This window comes from Echeneis naucrates, chromosome 12 (genome assembly GCF_900963305.1).
Source record: "Echeneis naucrates chromosome 12, fEcheNa1.1, whole genome shotgun sequence".
NCBI classification, from domain to species: domain Eukaryota; kingdom Metazoa; phylum Chordata; class Actinopteri; order Carangiformes; family Echeneidae; genus Echeneis; species Echeneis naucrates.
Genome location: NC_042522.1, coordinates 16,309,197 through 16,324,947, shown reverse-complemented (window position 1 = coordinate 16,324,947; position 15,751 = coordinate 16,309,197). Strand labels below are relative to the sequence as shown.

Below are 15,751 nucleotides of genomic sequence, written 5' to 3'. Positions count from 1 at the left end.
AGATATCGACGTGTAGGATTAATGGAAGACAAATAGCCCGAAGGGTTGGAGAGAAAAAGGAGACCTGATACAGGGGATTTCTCATCCTGTTTGTACCATTTGCACTCATTCTGTGATGCTGTTCACCCTGAGGACTGTAATGTATGATCTCCAGGCTCCTCTTTCATGCATCTCATTATATCCTGCTACGGTCCAGCCTTGGTAACTTTAAACACCTTCTGTATGGTCCGGTGTTACATACACTTCGCCAAACTACGTCTTCTTTTTTATTTATTTATTTATTTATTTATTTTATTTGTTATAAAGAAAGGTAAAAAAAAAACAAAAAAACCCAAACAGCCTTAATTCTTCAGTAAACAAACAACCTAAAAATAATTCACGAAGGATTTGGAAGAATTCAGATATCATCAAGTGCACTCTGCTAACAGAAACACATACATCCATGTTGTACATATTTTGAGACCAAACTGCTTGGAGACTATTTATGGAAAAAAAAAAAAAAAACCCAAGTCTTTCAACTCCTTATATAAGTGTGATTTATATAATTATTAAATCATTAAATCATTAAATCATTATATATAATGATTAAAATAGCAAACACACCATCATCTTGTTGCAAACACTGTTATTTAATGACATACTGTATCGATGTGTCTGGGTGACACACGCATTGTATGAAAGGATTAATGTTCCAGTGCTGTCATAAGATAACCAGCAGAATTCATTCTCATAAATGTACTGGAGAAAGTGAACTAACTGCTGCAGGCTGCACCTCTCACCTGAGAATGGACTTGACTGATAGTGTTTTGGTCGGGCTGTAGGGAAGGCTGATCTTCAGAGTGCCCTGAGCGAATGAGAATGACATAGATCAGGGATTACACACCGTTAGCACAGCTTCTTTTGAGGCCTCGCTTGATCAGAAATCTCTTTTCAACACGTCTTACATATGATGTCTTGGTTGTAAATTGCTCATCTGCAAACTCTCCACAAAGTCGCGCACTCTGTATAATTGTTGAGGAGGCTCACAGCACTCGGGATATTTTTCAGTTACTCATGAAATAATTACAGGGAACCAAATTAAACTTGTTCTGTTCAACAACAGCAACAACAACATCCTGTACCAGTTAAAGAGTCTGACAGAAACAAGACAAATCAATGTGATCAGGCAGCGGAGGTGCACCTCCCTAATCAGCCAGTCAGGCCAAAATTAGATCTGGGCTATCTTGGCCATGAAGCTGAGTCACCACACCATAAACACACAATAATGAACATGCATCGCACTCTCTCTCTCTTGCGCACGCACACGCACACACACACACACACACACACACACACACACACACACACACACACACACACACAGAGTGAGTCAAAAGTGGAGTAGCATACTCCCTGAAGATGCCATCTTGTGCCTTCTCATTTTCAGATCGCAGAGTGAGTGTCACCTACAACTGTGTGATGAATCTGTGGCCGTGTGTAAATAAGGCTTCAGCAGCAGCTTCTTTGATTGCGGAAGAATTCCCTCCTGCGCCACGTTAAAACTGCTGCTGACAGGATTTATGGTATTTTCCTTCATAGCACAGTCAAGAACTGGCTGCCCCTTTTAAAAGATCCACCTTTAGCTTTTCCCACATAAGCACAAGTGTCCGCTCAACGAATGAATGTTTTTAGCATTAAAGCTACGACACAAAAGTTAATGAGCCTACCACATTCATTTCAAAGACCAGAAAAGACAACAACGTAGGATATATTATATCCACCTTTGATGACACCAGAGAAACAGATTTGCTCTTTAGTTGATTAAGCTAAACTGTAAACAATGAATGCACAGTACAGAACAGTACAGTCAGACGCATCTACTTCGCTTGTATGTTTCCATTTCATGCTACTTTGCACTTCTGCTCAACTCCAACTCCAACTCATGGATGGCTATATTCCTTCCCGCCAGCGTTCATTTGAAAACTATACTCAAATCATTTTTGAGATTAAGATTTCACAAAAATAAAACACAATAGACAATAAATTCCCCAGTAGCCGGTGGGTACCACAGAAATAGCGCATTGTCTCTCACATGCTTTCATTTTGATGCCCAAAGAGAAACAACGAAGGATTTTATTTACTCCATCCTGACGAGTTGATGCATTAGAATTAGCAGTGCTTTAAAAGTAATATCTAATAATATTCCAGTCTCAGAAGCCATTTTCTTACATAACCAGCTCTTTTACTGTGAAGCCATTAACTACACTGTGCTGTGGATACCTGTGGTTCTTACACTCCTGCACATGCGTGAGATAAATAAAGCTAGGACACACAAATTATGCATAATATGCTAGTAGAGGTCAAAAGCTCTGCAGAAAAACTTTGAATGCCGTTCCTAAAGCAGAGCTTTTTCTTGTAATGCAGTTTGTTTTTTTGTGTTTTTTTACATGATTGTGTTGTTATTTCTGCTTCAGTAAAGGATCTGTTTCTAGCACCGGGCGCAGCTGGTGAACTCACCGTCTTCCTCCAGAGGATGGCTCTGTACTGGGGGACCCGCTGGTTGTTCTGGTCTGAGAGGACGACTGATAGGTAGAAAGGATTCTTCTCTGCATCTGTGCCCACGTAGTTCTGGTGGACTGAGGGAAGCACACACGTTTTATATTCAATATTTAATGTGTGGATGTCAAAGACAAAACATCAGACGACTGGGGAAACCGTCGCTGTTTTTTCCCTTCTGCACCCGTTCTCTCTACAGCGTTTGTTTGTTAACAGTCTATTTCATCCTTTCCGTCAGGTCATGTCTTTCTCCGCCTCCCCCCTCTGTCCTTCATTATTCTCTGTCTGCTCTTCATTTATCCCCCACATCTCCAGGTCTTGAACATGGGCACAAAGATCTCCTGACAACACCGCAGCAGAACTGCACATTCCTGCCTTTGCCTCTTTGGTTGACAGGGAAACATCCTCAGAAAATAATGCTCAACAGACCTGCAAACCCAATTAGGTGCAGGATCTCTGCCTGCATTGCCGTCCCTTCCTTTGTCCTCATCTAATTCTTTCTTTTCGTCTTATGCTTTCTTTATTCCGCAATCTCTTTCTCCATTTGGTTTCCATTACTCCATTACCTGCTTTTATGCTTCAGTGCAGCAATCGGCATGACTGGGTTGCATTTACATACTTATTAGTTTAGTCACCTTCAGCTTTTTCTCCATACAAGTAGAAAGCGCATGCTAAGTGTCTATAATCAGGAATTACTTTTGTGCCTAATGCAAGACAACATGGAAACAAACAAGAATGAAATATTTCATTATTATTCACCTAATCATGAGGAAATTCAGATTTCAAGTGATTGTATTGGCTGCTTTGTCAGACAGGAAGCACTCATATTAGGATAACTGGCCCCGGAGTTCATCATGTGTTGTGTTACGCGATGCAGTCAGGCCTGCTCCGGCTGTGAGACACAGATGGCTCAGCTGCAGTCCAAACAGATCTGAGCCAAATTTCTGGAGACATGGCTCATTTTAAACTGCCCATGCTATAGCATGATTAGAACATGACCCTGGCTAGAGGAGAAAATGCATTTCTTTTCTTCCCATCGCTGGCTTTTTGCTGTCTAACTTTCTTTCACATCCATGTCAGACTCCCTGCTTTATCTCAACCTTTCAGCTGAGGGGTCTCTTTCTGATTTTGAGCCACAGAAAAGGAAACCTGGCTGTGAGTCTGAGAACCGACAGGGTGCTAATGAGGACCATAAAATGATGATGGTTAGAAATTAAAGAACAGGTGACGAATTCTGATGTATATTTGAACAATCTCTGGCTCCTGCTAGCATGCCGCACAGCGCCGGGCTCATCTCAGAAGCCCGTTGTCCAATCTTAAATGTGCTATCTGTTGGAGGCAAAGCTTTGCTCTGTGTGTTGAGGCTGTGTCCTCCACGGGCTTCCTCCCTTGGTGGTGTATGGGATTAGAGTGTCGTTGAGACTCTCAGTGGGGATATGGCTGGATGCTAACGAGTTTTGGCCTTGAATAAAGAGCAGTGCAGCATGAAAACGAGGCTGACTTCATAAGATAAGAAGTATCCTGTGGACTGGGGAATAAATGGAGAAGATATTTTATTTCTGCAGCATCTAAGAGCCAGTTTAAATGCTCTTCCTCGCCCTCACCCCTTCAGTTTATCTCTCCGTCTCACACCAAGTCATGTGTGTGTGTGTGTTTTGTTTTTTTGTTTTTTAACAGAGCACAGCAGAGTAGCACTGACCTTTTCCAAGGAAGTATTTAAAGAACCATCTGGTGTGGTACTCTGGATTCTCCAGATGGACATCGGTTCTCCTCCAGGTTCCTGGAGTGTAGTCTGAAGTCTGTTTGTCACACACACACACACAAAAATCAACACAATGGTCACAGCTTGAGTCGCAGCAGCTTTCTCTGCAGAATGCTGCTACACAATGCAGTCGTACAGATTAATATACAGTGCAGGGAGTCAGACACTGTACAAAGCAGTGGCACTGTGAGCTACTCTCACATGTTATCAAATATCATAATGTAAGTAGTTCTGGAGGAAGTAAATGCTAGGATGTGTATCACTGTATCTTTGGGAAAGGGGCTGAAACAGACATGAATCATCTTTAAACTTAACTTAAAATATTGTACATTATTTACAACTTCTCTTATTATTACAACAATCAGTTGCACCTTTGCGAGCTGCTGCAGACAACCATATTGTGGCATTCATCAACATAAAATACAGAACAATAACTTATTGTAGCCTTAAAAATGACTAATTTGTTATTATGATTTAACAAAACCAATTTTACAGAAGCTTTCAGTTTTTTGGACCGATCTCAAAGAAAGAGGCGTGGGGGGGGGGGTAAAACATGCCTGTGCATCATTCGCTCTCTATTTTCTGAAGTTAGTCAGAGTAAGACAGGGCTGAGCGGATGAGTGTGAAGAAAAGTGTATTATATTATATTGCGTACCTCATCTGATGAGCCATTCTCCACCCTGAAGCGTCCTGCCCTCTGAATAGCCCCATCTGCGTCACTGGAAATCAGCTGAGAGGGAGACAGAGAAAGAAAGACCAGCGGGGGGGGGGGCATGTTTAAAATTGGACACCTGACAAACCATGACTTGTGGCAGACAATAATAAGCAGGTCATACGTACGTTAGAGTTGGCTGCCATCACACACAAAAGGGGAACCGTGGCAGACACATCACATCCATGTGACAACAGCAGCATGCTTTACCAACAGCTCTGCATTTTTTTTTTAACATCAATAATTATTTAAGTCTGTGTAATGACTTCTTCAATTCCTCTTCCTGTAAAAATCTCTTGAATGTTCTTTTTCACTCTCTCATCTGCCACCCTCTACTTATCGCTCCAATTATCTGTCTCTTGCTGACTCACCTCTGTACCACAGCACTGGAGGAGAGTGAAATGGGACAGTTAATGATAGGGGGAGAGCGAGCGAAACAAGAGAGGGCAAGCGAGGTGAGCGGAGTCGATCTTGTGCAACTGCGTACAACTTCGACAAGAAATGCTTCCATATTTTGGGGGAGGGCTGCGCACGCTCACCCGCTTCCTTGCTTACAGTTTGACAAGAAAGAGGAAAGAACTCTTCTGAGCTCAGCAATCCTCTGCAAATTAGTCTGTACTGATATTTTACTTCACCACTTCAGGGGAATTACAGTAACTTTGGCGAGCCCTCACCTCTCATCATCTCCTCGTTATCAGGCTGAAGTTTGTGTCTTTAAAAGGTACTGCAGGTTGAAATTATGCTGAAATGCAACTGCTGGATTTATTGGATTTAAATCCAGGTTTTGCCTCGCAGAAAACACGTCATCTTTCCAGGTCACAGAATCTCGGAGTAATTCACAGAGCCAGGTTAGCCGTTTCCAGACTTGAAGCTACGCCTAATATTTATCAGACAGGGACAAGGATGATTTTAATGCTCTCATTTATCTCTGATACACTCAAATGTCCAACTATTCCCTTCATTTTCATTAACTGCATTTGGTGGAGGTGTGCAATATGCCGGAAATAAGAGAAGTTACATATTCATACTGTAGACCTGTAAATGTTGAGGCCACACAGATATTTTTTTTTAAATCTTGGTTTAATTGACGAATGATTCATGTTAACATGTGGCGGATGGGGAAGTGGTGTGTTTTTACTTTTTTTTTTTTTTTACAACTTTCATCTTTCTAGGTGGTGCGCGTACAACAGGAAAATTAAGAGTTCAGTTCCCGGCCTGGGGCCTTTCTGTGGAGTTTGCATGTTCTCCCTGTGTTTGCGTGGGTTTCCTCCCACCGTCCAAAGACATCATGTTTGGGATAATTGATGACTCTAAATTGTCCGTAGGTCTGAGTGGTTGTTGGTCTCTGTCTGTCTCTGTGTGTTGGCCCTGTGATGGACTGGCGGCCTGTCCAGGGTGACCCCGCCCTCGCCTAGTGTGAGCTGGGAATGACTCCAGAACCCCCCGTGTCCCAGAAACAGAAGTGGTAGAAGAAGAATGAATGAACAGTACAGTTAAATATGTCACATGTGATATTGATTTCTCAACACAAACAATGAGTTAAATGTTTCTGACTGATTTATTTATCATCTTATTTTCTTCCTTAAAGTGGCTGCAGAACCTTCTTCAGTCTATTCCTCATCATCCTCTTTTCCCCTTTAACCCCCAGCATCATCACACTGAGTGATTTTGTTGCCTGGCAACAAAACACCATCTCCCCTCCCATTTTCATCTTTTCACACTTCTACCTCTTCCCCTCAGCATCCTTGCCCTTCGCTCTTTGACCACCTCTTCACTGTTGTACTGTATTTTGCTCCCCTCAGCGATGGGGCATCTCTGCTTCATCGATGTGTAAATTTAGAAAAGGGCTCTGTGTGTCCTTTCACACACTGTGACGCGTCCAGATGGCATACAAAGGCTTGTAGGAGCCAAGCAAGAGGCGGATAAAAAAAAAAAAAAAAGGAAGCTCCTGGGAGAAAGAGGGACTGACCTCCAAGATGTTCAATCAGACACAATAAAACTAACTAATGACTACTTTCATTAGCAATAAATCATTCAGTCCATAAAATATTCGAAAATAGCGATGCCCATCCCAGTTTCTTATGTCCCAGGGTCACATTCATCTTTTTTTGTCTGACGCAATGACGTTCAGTTTATGATGATCTAAGAGACACAAAGCAGGAAATCACGTATCTGAGAGGCTGACAACAACCACCGTGATTTTAGAAACGCAAATAAACCTTTATTGGAGACAGGAAAAGCAGGCTGGCGTGATTTATTAGACTTTTTAGTCATTCTCTGTCATTTCGTTTTGCAGTATTTCATCTGTGAAAGACAATGAAAAATAATAATACTGAAGAAAATTCAGTTATCTGATGATGCAATAATATATATATATATATATATATATTATTGCATATATATATTATTGCATTGCATATATATATATATATATATATGTAACAATCTGCTTTATGATAAAAGGTGAAGTCTGACCTCAGTAAATGTTGAGGTAATACAGGTGATACAGAGATGAGATAACCATCTATGTAAACATGCTCATTATCCCTGATAGATAAACTGAGTTAGAATGGAGGCTCCGGACAATGATAGATAATTAAAATCATATTGTGAATGGCTGTCTGAACAGGGGACCAGCGTTTGTTTATTTGAAGAGTGGGTGGCGTGGCCTACTTCAGAAAACTCATTAGATCATGTCAGACAGTACAGAGAGAGAGTGAGCGAGGGATGAGAGTGTGCTCATCATGGGGGGGGGGGGGGGGGGGGGGGTAAAAGTCCATTCAAAGCATTCCTGTGGCTGAATGAGGATGTAAGGCAAGAGCTTTTCACTCTGACTAAAATCATTAATAACTGTCGCAGTGACTTCATTTTTCATTCTAAATTAAATCTGATAGGCATTCCTGTTGCTGCGGGATTAGAAGTGCTGCGTGGATCCGGTCACTGGTCAAACGGGCACATACATTAACTTCATGTTGAGACCTTGTCACGCATAAATATGCTCCATTTTCATTTAGTCCATACGTCTGTTCTTTCCTCTCAGCAGTTTCTTAAAAAAAATAAAAATCAATGGAGAACACAGCACATGGTGTTCTGGAATATAATTTAATTATATTTCTCCAAATGCCTTTGTGTTTTTGTTGAAAAAAAAAGAAAATTAATCACGTTACAAACCCTTTTGTCAGATCAGACCGTGCCACCCCCTCCTGCACTCCAGTAGCTCCAGCTCTTCCCTCCTCTCAGCCACCTGACGCTTTCCGTTCACCGACTCCCCTGTTACTTATTACCTGACTAATTCCTGGCAAGAACTGGCTTTTAAAATGTGTATTTTGCATTTAAAATGTCTTGTTTTGCCAGAATGCTACTCCGATAAATAAACAAAGTCCCCCAATATACGGAGAGGAAGAAATCCTGACATCACATCAACTTTAAATAACAATAATTGATTGACAAAACAGTTGCACCTTATTTCTCAGTCGATTGGCTAATTGATCATATCAGAGATTGAATTGGCCTTCAGTGGGATCTTATTTTTGAGAAGACAAAATGCAGTTATCCTGTTCATATTCCATGCACAATGCATTTAAAATTCAACAGCAAAGTGATTTTTCTCTGCCGTAAAACATCGTTTTAAACACACGTCATTCGATTGAACAATACTGTTACATAAAACATCAATATTGTGAAAATATTCCAGCCCAAATATGCTCACAAGTAAAGCAATTGCACCTTCTCCCCGAGGTACACTGTATATAATGAGATAACACAGTCCAGAGGTTAGAGAGCCGAGCATGTTTACTGCAGGTGTGAAGCTCTGATAAACGACAGAGGTTTCGGCGCAGTAATTGGCTGCGTCTTAGGAAAATTCTCTCTGCTCTTCCTTTCATATGCATATTAATGGCCCTGAAAACACATATTTTCCTGCACGCTTGCTGATGTGGTGGTGTGGAGCTTGTATGTGCATGTGTTCATGTGTGAGTGAATGGGCTGTGCTAATCCGTTAAGATCACAGCGTGTGTGTGCAGAACGTTGAAGCTACAGGCCTCTATCTCCCTCCATTTCTCTTGCCTCCTGCAACATTAACCGTCCAATCGCAGGATAACAGAGGGGAAACCAATGCGGCGTTCAGACACAGCAATGCTCTGCCTTCCTTGTACATGTGTGTGTGTGTGTGTGTGTCAGCAAGTGAGAAAAGGGGGGGGGGGGTGCCACTTAGTATTAAATGCACGTTTAGGTAAGTGTTGCTGTGTGCGAATACACTTTTTCCTGTTTTGGGGGTGAAGCAATGAAAAATGGCAGGAGAAGGGATGGATTAAGCGCTCAGGGGAGTGTGTGTGTGTGTGTGTGTGTGTGTGTGTGTGTGTGTGCGTGTCTGCATACACACATGTATGCATCACGTAGCCACTTCTTCTAAATCATGCAACAGAAGAGGTGCAAAGAGGGAAAAGCTGCACTCCGGCGATTCCCTGTGGGCGGCGAAGCAGGGGAGAAGGGGGGAGCCTGCTATGTCTCCGCACTTAAACAAACAGCCCATAAAACACCTCACCACTGGAGGGATGAGGCAGAGAAAAAAAAAAAAAAAAAAAAGAGAGAGAGAGGGGACATCAAATGTATAGAGAGAGGGACAGAATGAGGGATGAGGCCACTGGGGGAGAGAGGCAGAGAGCGATGTGTAATGACAGCGAAAAGCCAAATGATAAAAGAATAATAGCCGGCTCCACTATGCGTAAGCCCACGGGAAGAGCACCGGGCCGAGACTCTGGAGCTTTATAAACGGAGCGCGCGCACACACACACACACACACTCTTATACACATACTTAAACAGCTCCCATTTTAGGGCATGACTTTAACATTTCACAAACACAATCAAGCTCAGGGCACACTCAGAGAGCTCCGCTTTTCCCTGAGGCTCACAGGACAAAGGAGCACCGCAGTGCAGAGAGGCCTGTGTGTGTGTGTGTGTGTGTGTGTATTGAGGTATTAAATCAATACTTTTGTGAATGCTGATAGATAATTGATGTCATCAGTGGGTTCGTTCATGCACGCTCACAATCCTGCAGGAAGGCAAAGCTCAGGAGGCGTGGGCTGCGTTGCGGGAGAAGAAGCAGCAGACGGTGAGGAGGAAAGCAGCGGAGGGGGTGTTGGAGGTAAAGAGAGGCAGGTGCACGGTCAGAGGGAACGTATGAATGACGGACAAAGTTAAGATGGGAGGAGAAGAGCAGGCAGAAAGTGTTTGAGAACCAGAACAGGAAAAAGGAACGAGTAAGCATTTAAAAGGGACACGGACGTGATTCTGTGACTCAGCTCGGATCAGCGTGAATCTCCAAATCATCAGTACAGAAGCTTAGCAAATGCACTCAAATAGACACTTTTGGTCTCCTTGAAAAATAAAGAAAGAAATGTGCAAGCTTGCTCTTCTAACATTCTCACAGCAAAGCTTTACTTTGGCCACAGGACCTTAAAAAGGTTATTATGGGTACAGCAGATTAATAAATGAGTGACAGGTGTCCAGTAAAAACTAAAGGCTTATTTTTGTTCAATGCTACCGAGTTGTAGAACCAAAATGAATTTAGAGTGACAAATATACCATATGTGTTTTGTTTAAGACAGACACGATGTGCAATACAGTATCTGTGTGCGTCCACTTGTTCAGGTGGGGGGTGTAACATGAGTTCAGGAGAGTTAGCATTAAAGGCTGTGCTGATAGAAAAGAGAAATTGAGTGTTGGATGAACGAAAATGTCTGTGTGTCTCACAGGCTACTCAATGACTCAGACAGTCCAGGACCGAAATACTACATTGGCTGAATTTAGACAAGGATGTGTCAGCGTGTCAGTTGAAATCTCTGCGTGTGAGAAGCAAATACAAAACACCGTCTTCCTTTTCTGCTTTCTGCCTCTTCCAATTATTTTCTATGTGGGATGGCATTTCATTCACTCGTGGATTATGAAGCCCACACACACACACACACACACACTATTTCTGGTGGTGAGCACACGGTTGTAAAATGTTTGCTTTTATTTGAGTTTAGATTTACAGGAACCTCATTTTGTTGATGTCAACAGGGAACCTAAACTGAACTCTGCTCAAAAAAAGATGCCTGATGATGATGTTCTGCATTTTATTTCTTCTTCAGAAATCCCATGAGAAGACAAATATTGACTGTGTATCAAAGCCCTGATTCCTCTGTGCACCAACGTCCATTGTGTTTTTAATTTTTTTTTTGGATAAGAATGGGGCTCTTTGGCACAGAAGAACAAGCTATATCAGGATTTGGACACTAAGACTATTATTGCCAGTTGGATCATTTTGCTGAAGGTTGTGAGTCTTATTTTGCAATTTACTGACACTACACTGACACACACAGAAAATGAATAATAATCTTAATACTTGAATGAATTTATTCCTCAGTGATACCACTTGGACCAAATGGATAAATTTGGTGTGATTAGATAAGTAAATGTAACATGGAACTGCACAGCACATATGTGGAAAAGACCTCTCATGCAGTACAATGATAATATTGTACAGTGCATGATATTGCTGGTGATGGGAAATTACATCCAAGTACCTGTCAAGGGGAAAATCAGAGGTGAAAATGTAAATCAAACAACTTTTCTAAGGTGGCTTTTTGCCATGCAGCCTTTCGCTGCACCTGATTAGCATTAACAACGCCTGTGGCTAGGGCGAATCTAGCCACAGCCATCCAGCAACAACAGCAACACATCAATATCTGCCTATTTATACCACAGCAACAGTGGTGATGACTAATCTAACGACTGAAACTGAAGGCACCGGGCCACCCACCCACCCAGACGTCTCGCTGTTAGGGTGCAGCAGCTATGAGGGCCCTAAAGAGTGTGGAGATGCTGCAGCGAGGCTTCGGATCACAGCGGCAGACTACCATGCATCAGCTGCCTTAATAGACGATTAGTTATGTATCTGAGAAATTAGGAGGAGGAGGAGGAGGAACAGATGGAGAGACAAGCGCTAGAGATAGAGAGAGAGAGAGCTTTATCTTAGGTTGTTTGGATAAGCACCCACTGTGACATAAAACTCCAAGGTCTTTCAAAATTACTTTTACAAAGTTGACTGATGCTGCAAACCTCCAATGTGACACTGTACTTTTTTTTTGGTTAGACCTTAACGGACAGTAAGACAGAGGTGGTAGCACAGATGTCACCAAGATATCTGCGTTTTCATAAAAATAACACACACAAAAAAAAGGAAAACTTAAATCAAGTAATGATGGAGCAGATTTAAGCTGTGACTGACTCCTACAACCTCAGCAAACACAAACCATCAAGTTCATCAGAAAACAATCCATGTGTGGAAGAAGTGTGGCCAAGAGAGATTTCCGCAAAGACAGTCTCTCCGAAAACTATATGATCATTAGTCACGGAGACAGTAAACAGAGGCAGACGTGAGCTAATTTCATCAGCAGCTTCTGGGAGAGTTTGCTAAATTGTGCTGAAGTTTGAAAGTGTGTGTCTCTGCGTGCATCTGGGCAACTAATAATATCTGCACAACACACTGAAACAATCGTCTGTGTGTATTACTGTTCAAACCAGCAACATTTCAGAAAACGTGTGTCCACACGCCTTGAAATCACTGGAGCAGTAAATTCTGGATGGATGAGGCACATATGCAAATTTCTGACTTTGACTAACTATCATTTTATCACTGAATATAATTTAGTATGCCAATTATTTACTCCACTGCCGCTTGTTGTTTGGCTTCCTCGAAAATAGTATAACATCAGGCTAAAAATGTTCCAAAGCCAAGATGAGAAACACGACTGCCAGAGAATTGATGAACTGATGATCAAACTGTCCAAGTTGTCGACCATTCTCTGTCATTGTCATGGCGTCATAGTACAATCATACCTTTACGTGTCAAAGGCCTTTCACTCAGAGGCTTTCCTGGTTCAGCTTTAGATCTTGGCTATGTACATGTTGCTGATGTGGAGCTGACAGTCCCGCAGCAGATAAACACAGAAACTGGCTGTTCCCCTTCGTGACTTAAACGACATCGGTCAAAGTTACATAGTCTGGTTTTAACGTAACACACGGAGCGAGATGAACACACGCTGAGAGCGGGAATAAATTCAGTGTGACGGAGCTGTAAGAAGCCTCCGAGGTAGCGACAGTAACACTGGTGGGCAGCTGGGAGTGGAGACGTCTGCTCACCAGTTACTGTGTAGGACTGACAGCTAACCTCTCAGCAGTGTTCATCTCACACACACACACACACACAGACACACACACCGTGTCTGACAGTAGTCCTGTTTGCAGTCATTTCTGTGAACTGCAGTGCACCAAGCAGCACAGAGTGAGACAAATGCACCTGCCCACACACATCAACACGCGAACTGGGGCCTCATACTCGATGCCTCCAACATGTTATTTTCCCGTGCGGTGCGGGAAACACACACCTCTGGAGACAGGCAGCATCCACGTCTCCACGAACCGTCACCGCCTTCATCGCCTGGCCTCAAATAAGGACGATTCAAATGACTGGAAAATCAGCGCGGCGCTCTCCAAACTGTATTGTCAGGATGAAATGGGTTTAATTGTTGTCGGCCTCAGCTTTAATGCACAACACACAAGCTTTTGAAAATGGACCACGGACTTTGTCACTGGATAAAGTGATGAGACGGGGAGGGAGATGCCTTTGCGTTTGCGATGTTTGTCTCTATTTGTATATGGACATGCCATCAATGAGTATTTGTTTGCTCATTTGTGCAGACGAGTCTGTGTGTGTGTGAGCTGGGACGGACAGAGGTTAATAGGAACCTCACATGTGTTGACTGGAGTGCCTTTGTGCATGTAATACGGACTGATGGTCAGTGTGTGTGTGTGTGTGTGTGTGTGTGTGTGTGTTTGTCTGGTAACAGCAGCATGGTATTGATTTTCTTTAGTCCTTGGTGTATTTAGTGAATTAAACTTCCTGCTTTGTCTCTTATTTTTTTCCATGTAACAAGAGGGCCCTCCGGCACTTACAAGACAACATCACAGACACACACAAACATCACTGACTCTCCCCTCTCACTTTCTTTGTCCTGAAAATATCAGATTGTGAGTGCATGAGCAGCCTGAGCCGCTGATGATGCTAAGGTACGTTTAAGTAACATATTATGTAAACTAAATTAAAATATCTCAGCAATTACTGGGTGTGGAGTGAAGAGGAGTAAGTCAGAGGATCAACCTTTTTAACTTTTCATCCCACATCACAAAAAGGTTGACATTAGCTTGGATTGGTGTGTGATTTTCTACCAGTAAAGGTGCATTTTCCTCTCATAACACCAACAGGCCATTGTTCTCACTTATCCTACAAAACAGTTAACTTAGCCTTAACGTTTGATTCCCACTTTAATCAAATATGATGATTCCTTCACTGCAAGTACTTTCATTTTGGTTTAATAACAGTCATGATCTGTAGAAGATGAACAATGAACTGTAAAAATTCAAACATCGCAACATCATCATCGCGTCAAAACTCCTCCAAAGCTACTGTCATTATCTCTCGTCTTGCTAATTAGCAAATGTTGACATGGCAACAAAATGTGAATACGGCACACACCTTGCCTATTAACAGATAGATAACTCTGTGAGAGACAATTAAGTCTAATTACTAACTTTTTAGTATGACTGATTATTAAATTTGTTTAAAACCTTAAACAGTCTGGCAGCTCTATATGAGTGGATTTAAGTGCAACTTCAATCTACACAGCTCTTACAACGTCAAAAGTAGCTGCTTTTTGTGTATGTGTGGACCAAAGTGAATCATGGCCACAGTGCCATTTGTGGAGGAGCCTGATCTTTATTGGTAACTGCCGCCGCTGCTTCCATGTTGCCAAAAATAAAACAAACAGACAAGATGAGTCACGACTTTGCTTTTGCTGGTCTCTCTTATTAGGGCGACCCTGCTTCAAATCAGAGTGTCCAACGTGTGCCGAGACTTTAAAAAACATGTTCTGGAATAAACTGGAATCAAACTTACGACACAAATAAGAGCCAAGTGAAGTTGGAATAAAGAACTGGGTGGGTTGCTGTGGTTGTTAACTTTTCTTTATAGGCGGTGTGTGAAATCGGAAAGGTGAAGTATGAAAATGATAAGCTGTGTCTTCTGCTTTTTCCTGGATTTAGTTTCCTATTTCTCTTCACGCCTAATATATAAATTGAGCTTTTTTCACACCAGCTCTGGTATGTGTCAGATTTTATTTAAATATTAATATAAGAAGATAGTCAACACTTTGGCTGTTTTTATTTAAATAAATAAAAGCAAACGTATTTACAGTTTCAGGTACCAAAAAGTACCTCAGTGTAATTTTAGTGCTCTAATTAAAAAAAATATTTGCAGATAAGGACTTGTTTGTTGTGACATCACAAAGTTACAAGTGTCCCATTGGCTTGGTTTTCTGAGTGCATTGACTTGCATTATAATCGAAAATACATGAAAAACTATATGCAAGAAAACTAAAACTAAACAGATGAAAAACTACATTTGGATGTCCTATTAAGTAGGGCAATGAAATCGGACGAGTTGCAGTTTTAGCCGCTGAAGGTTAAACCACCTCTATGCCCGAGAGCTTTGACCTCAGCAGAGTTATCTCTGTTAGATATCGCTCTGCTCACTAACATCACACTACCACGGTCACCATGCGTGAGGCCGAAGCACCAGCATGAGTCGAACGTCACACAATCCAAACCACAAATTTGATTGTTTGCTCAAATTGTTTATGA

The 15,751-nt window shown here is 42.0% G+C and overlaps 1 protein-coding gene across 4 annotated transcripts in view; it reads right to left on the bottom strand.

Annotated features, from left to right (window-relative positions):
- Positions 1-15,751, bottom strand: part of garnl3 (GTPase activating Rap/RanGAP domain like 3) — a 55,585-nt gene that overhangs the window by 21,757 nt on the left and 18,077 nt on the right. For all 4 annotated transcript variants that reach the window (XM_029516305.1, XM_029516303.1, XM_029516302.1 and 1 more), the window contains exons 3-6: positions 4,953-5,027; positions 4,235-4,334; positions 2,497-2,615; positions 780-844 (exon numbers count right to left, since the gene is read on the bottom strand). In XM_029516305.1, coding sequence (XP_029372165.1) covers positions 780-844; positions 2,497-2,615; positions 4,235-4,334; positions 4,953-5,027 — 359 coding nt within the window. The remainder of the gene's footprint in view (positions 1-779; positions 845-2,496; positions 2,616-4,234; positions 4,335-4,952; positions 5,028-15,751) is intronic.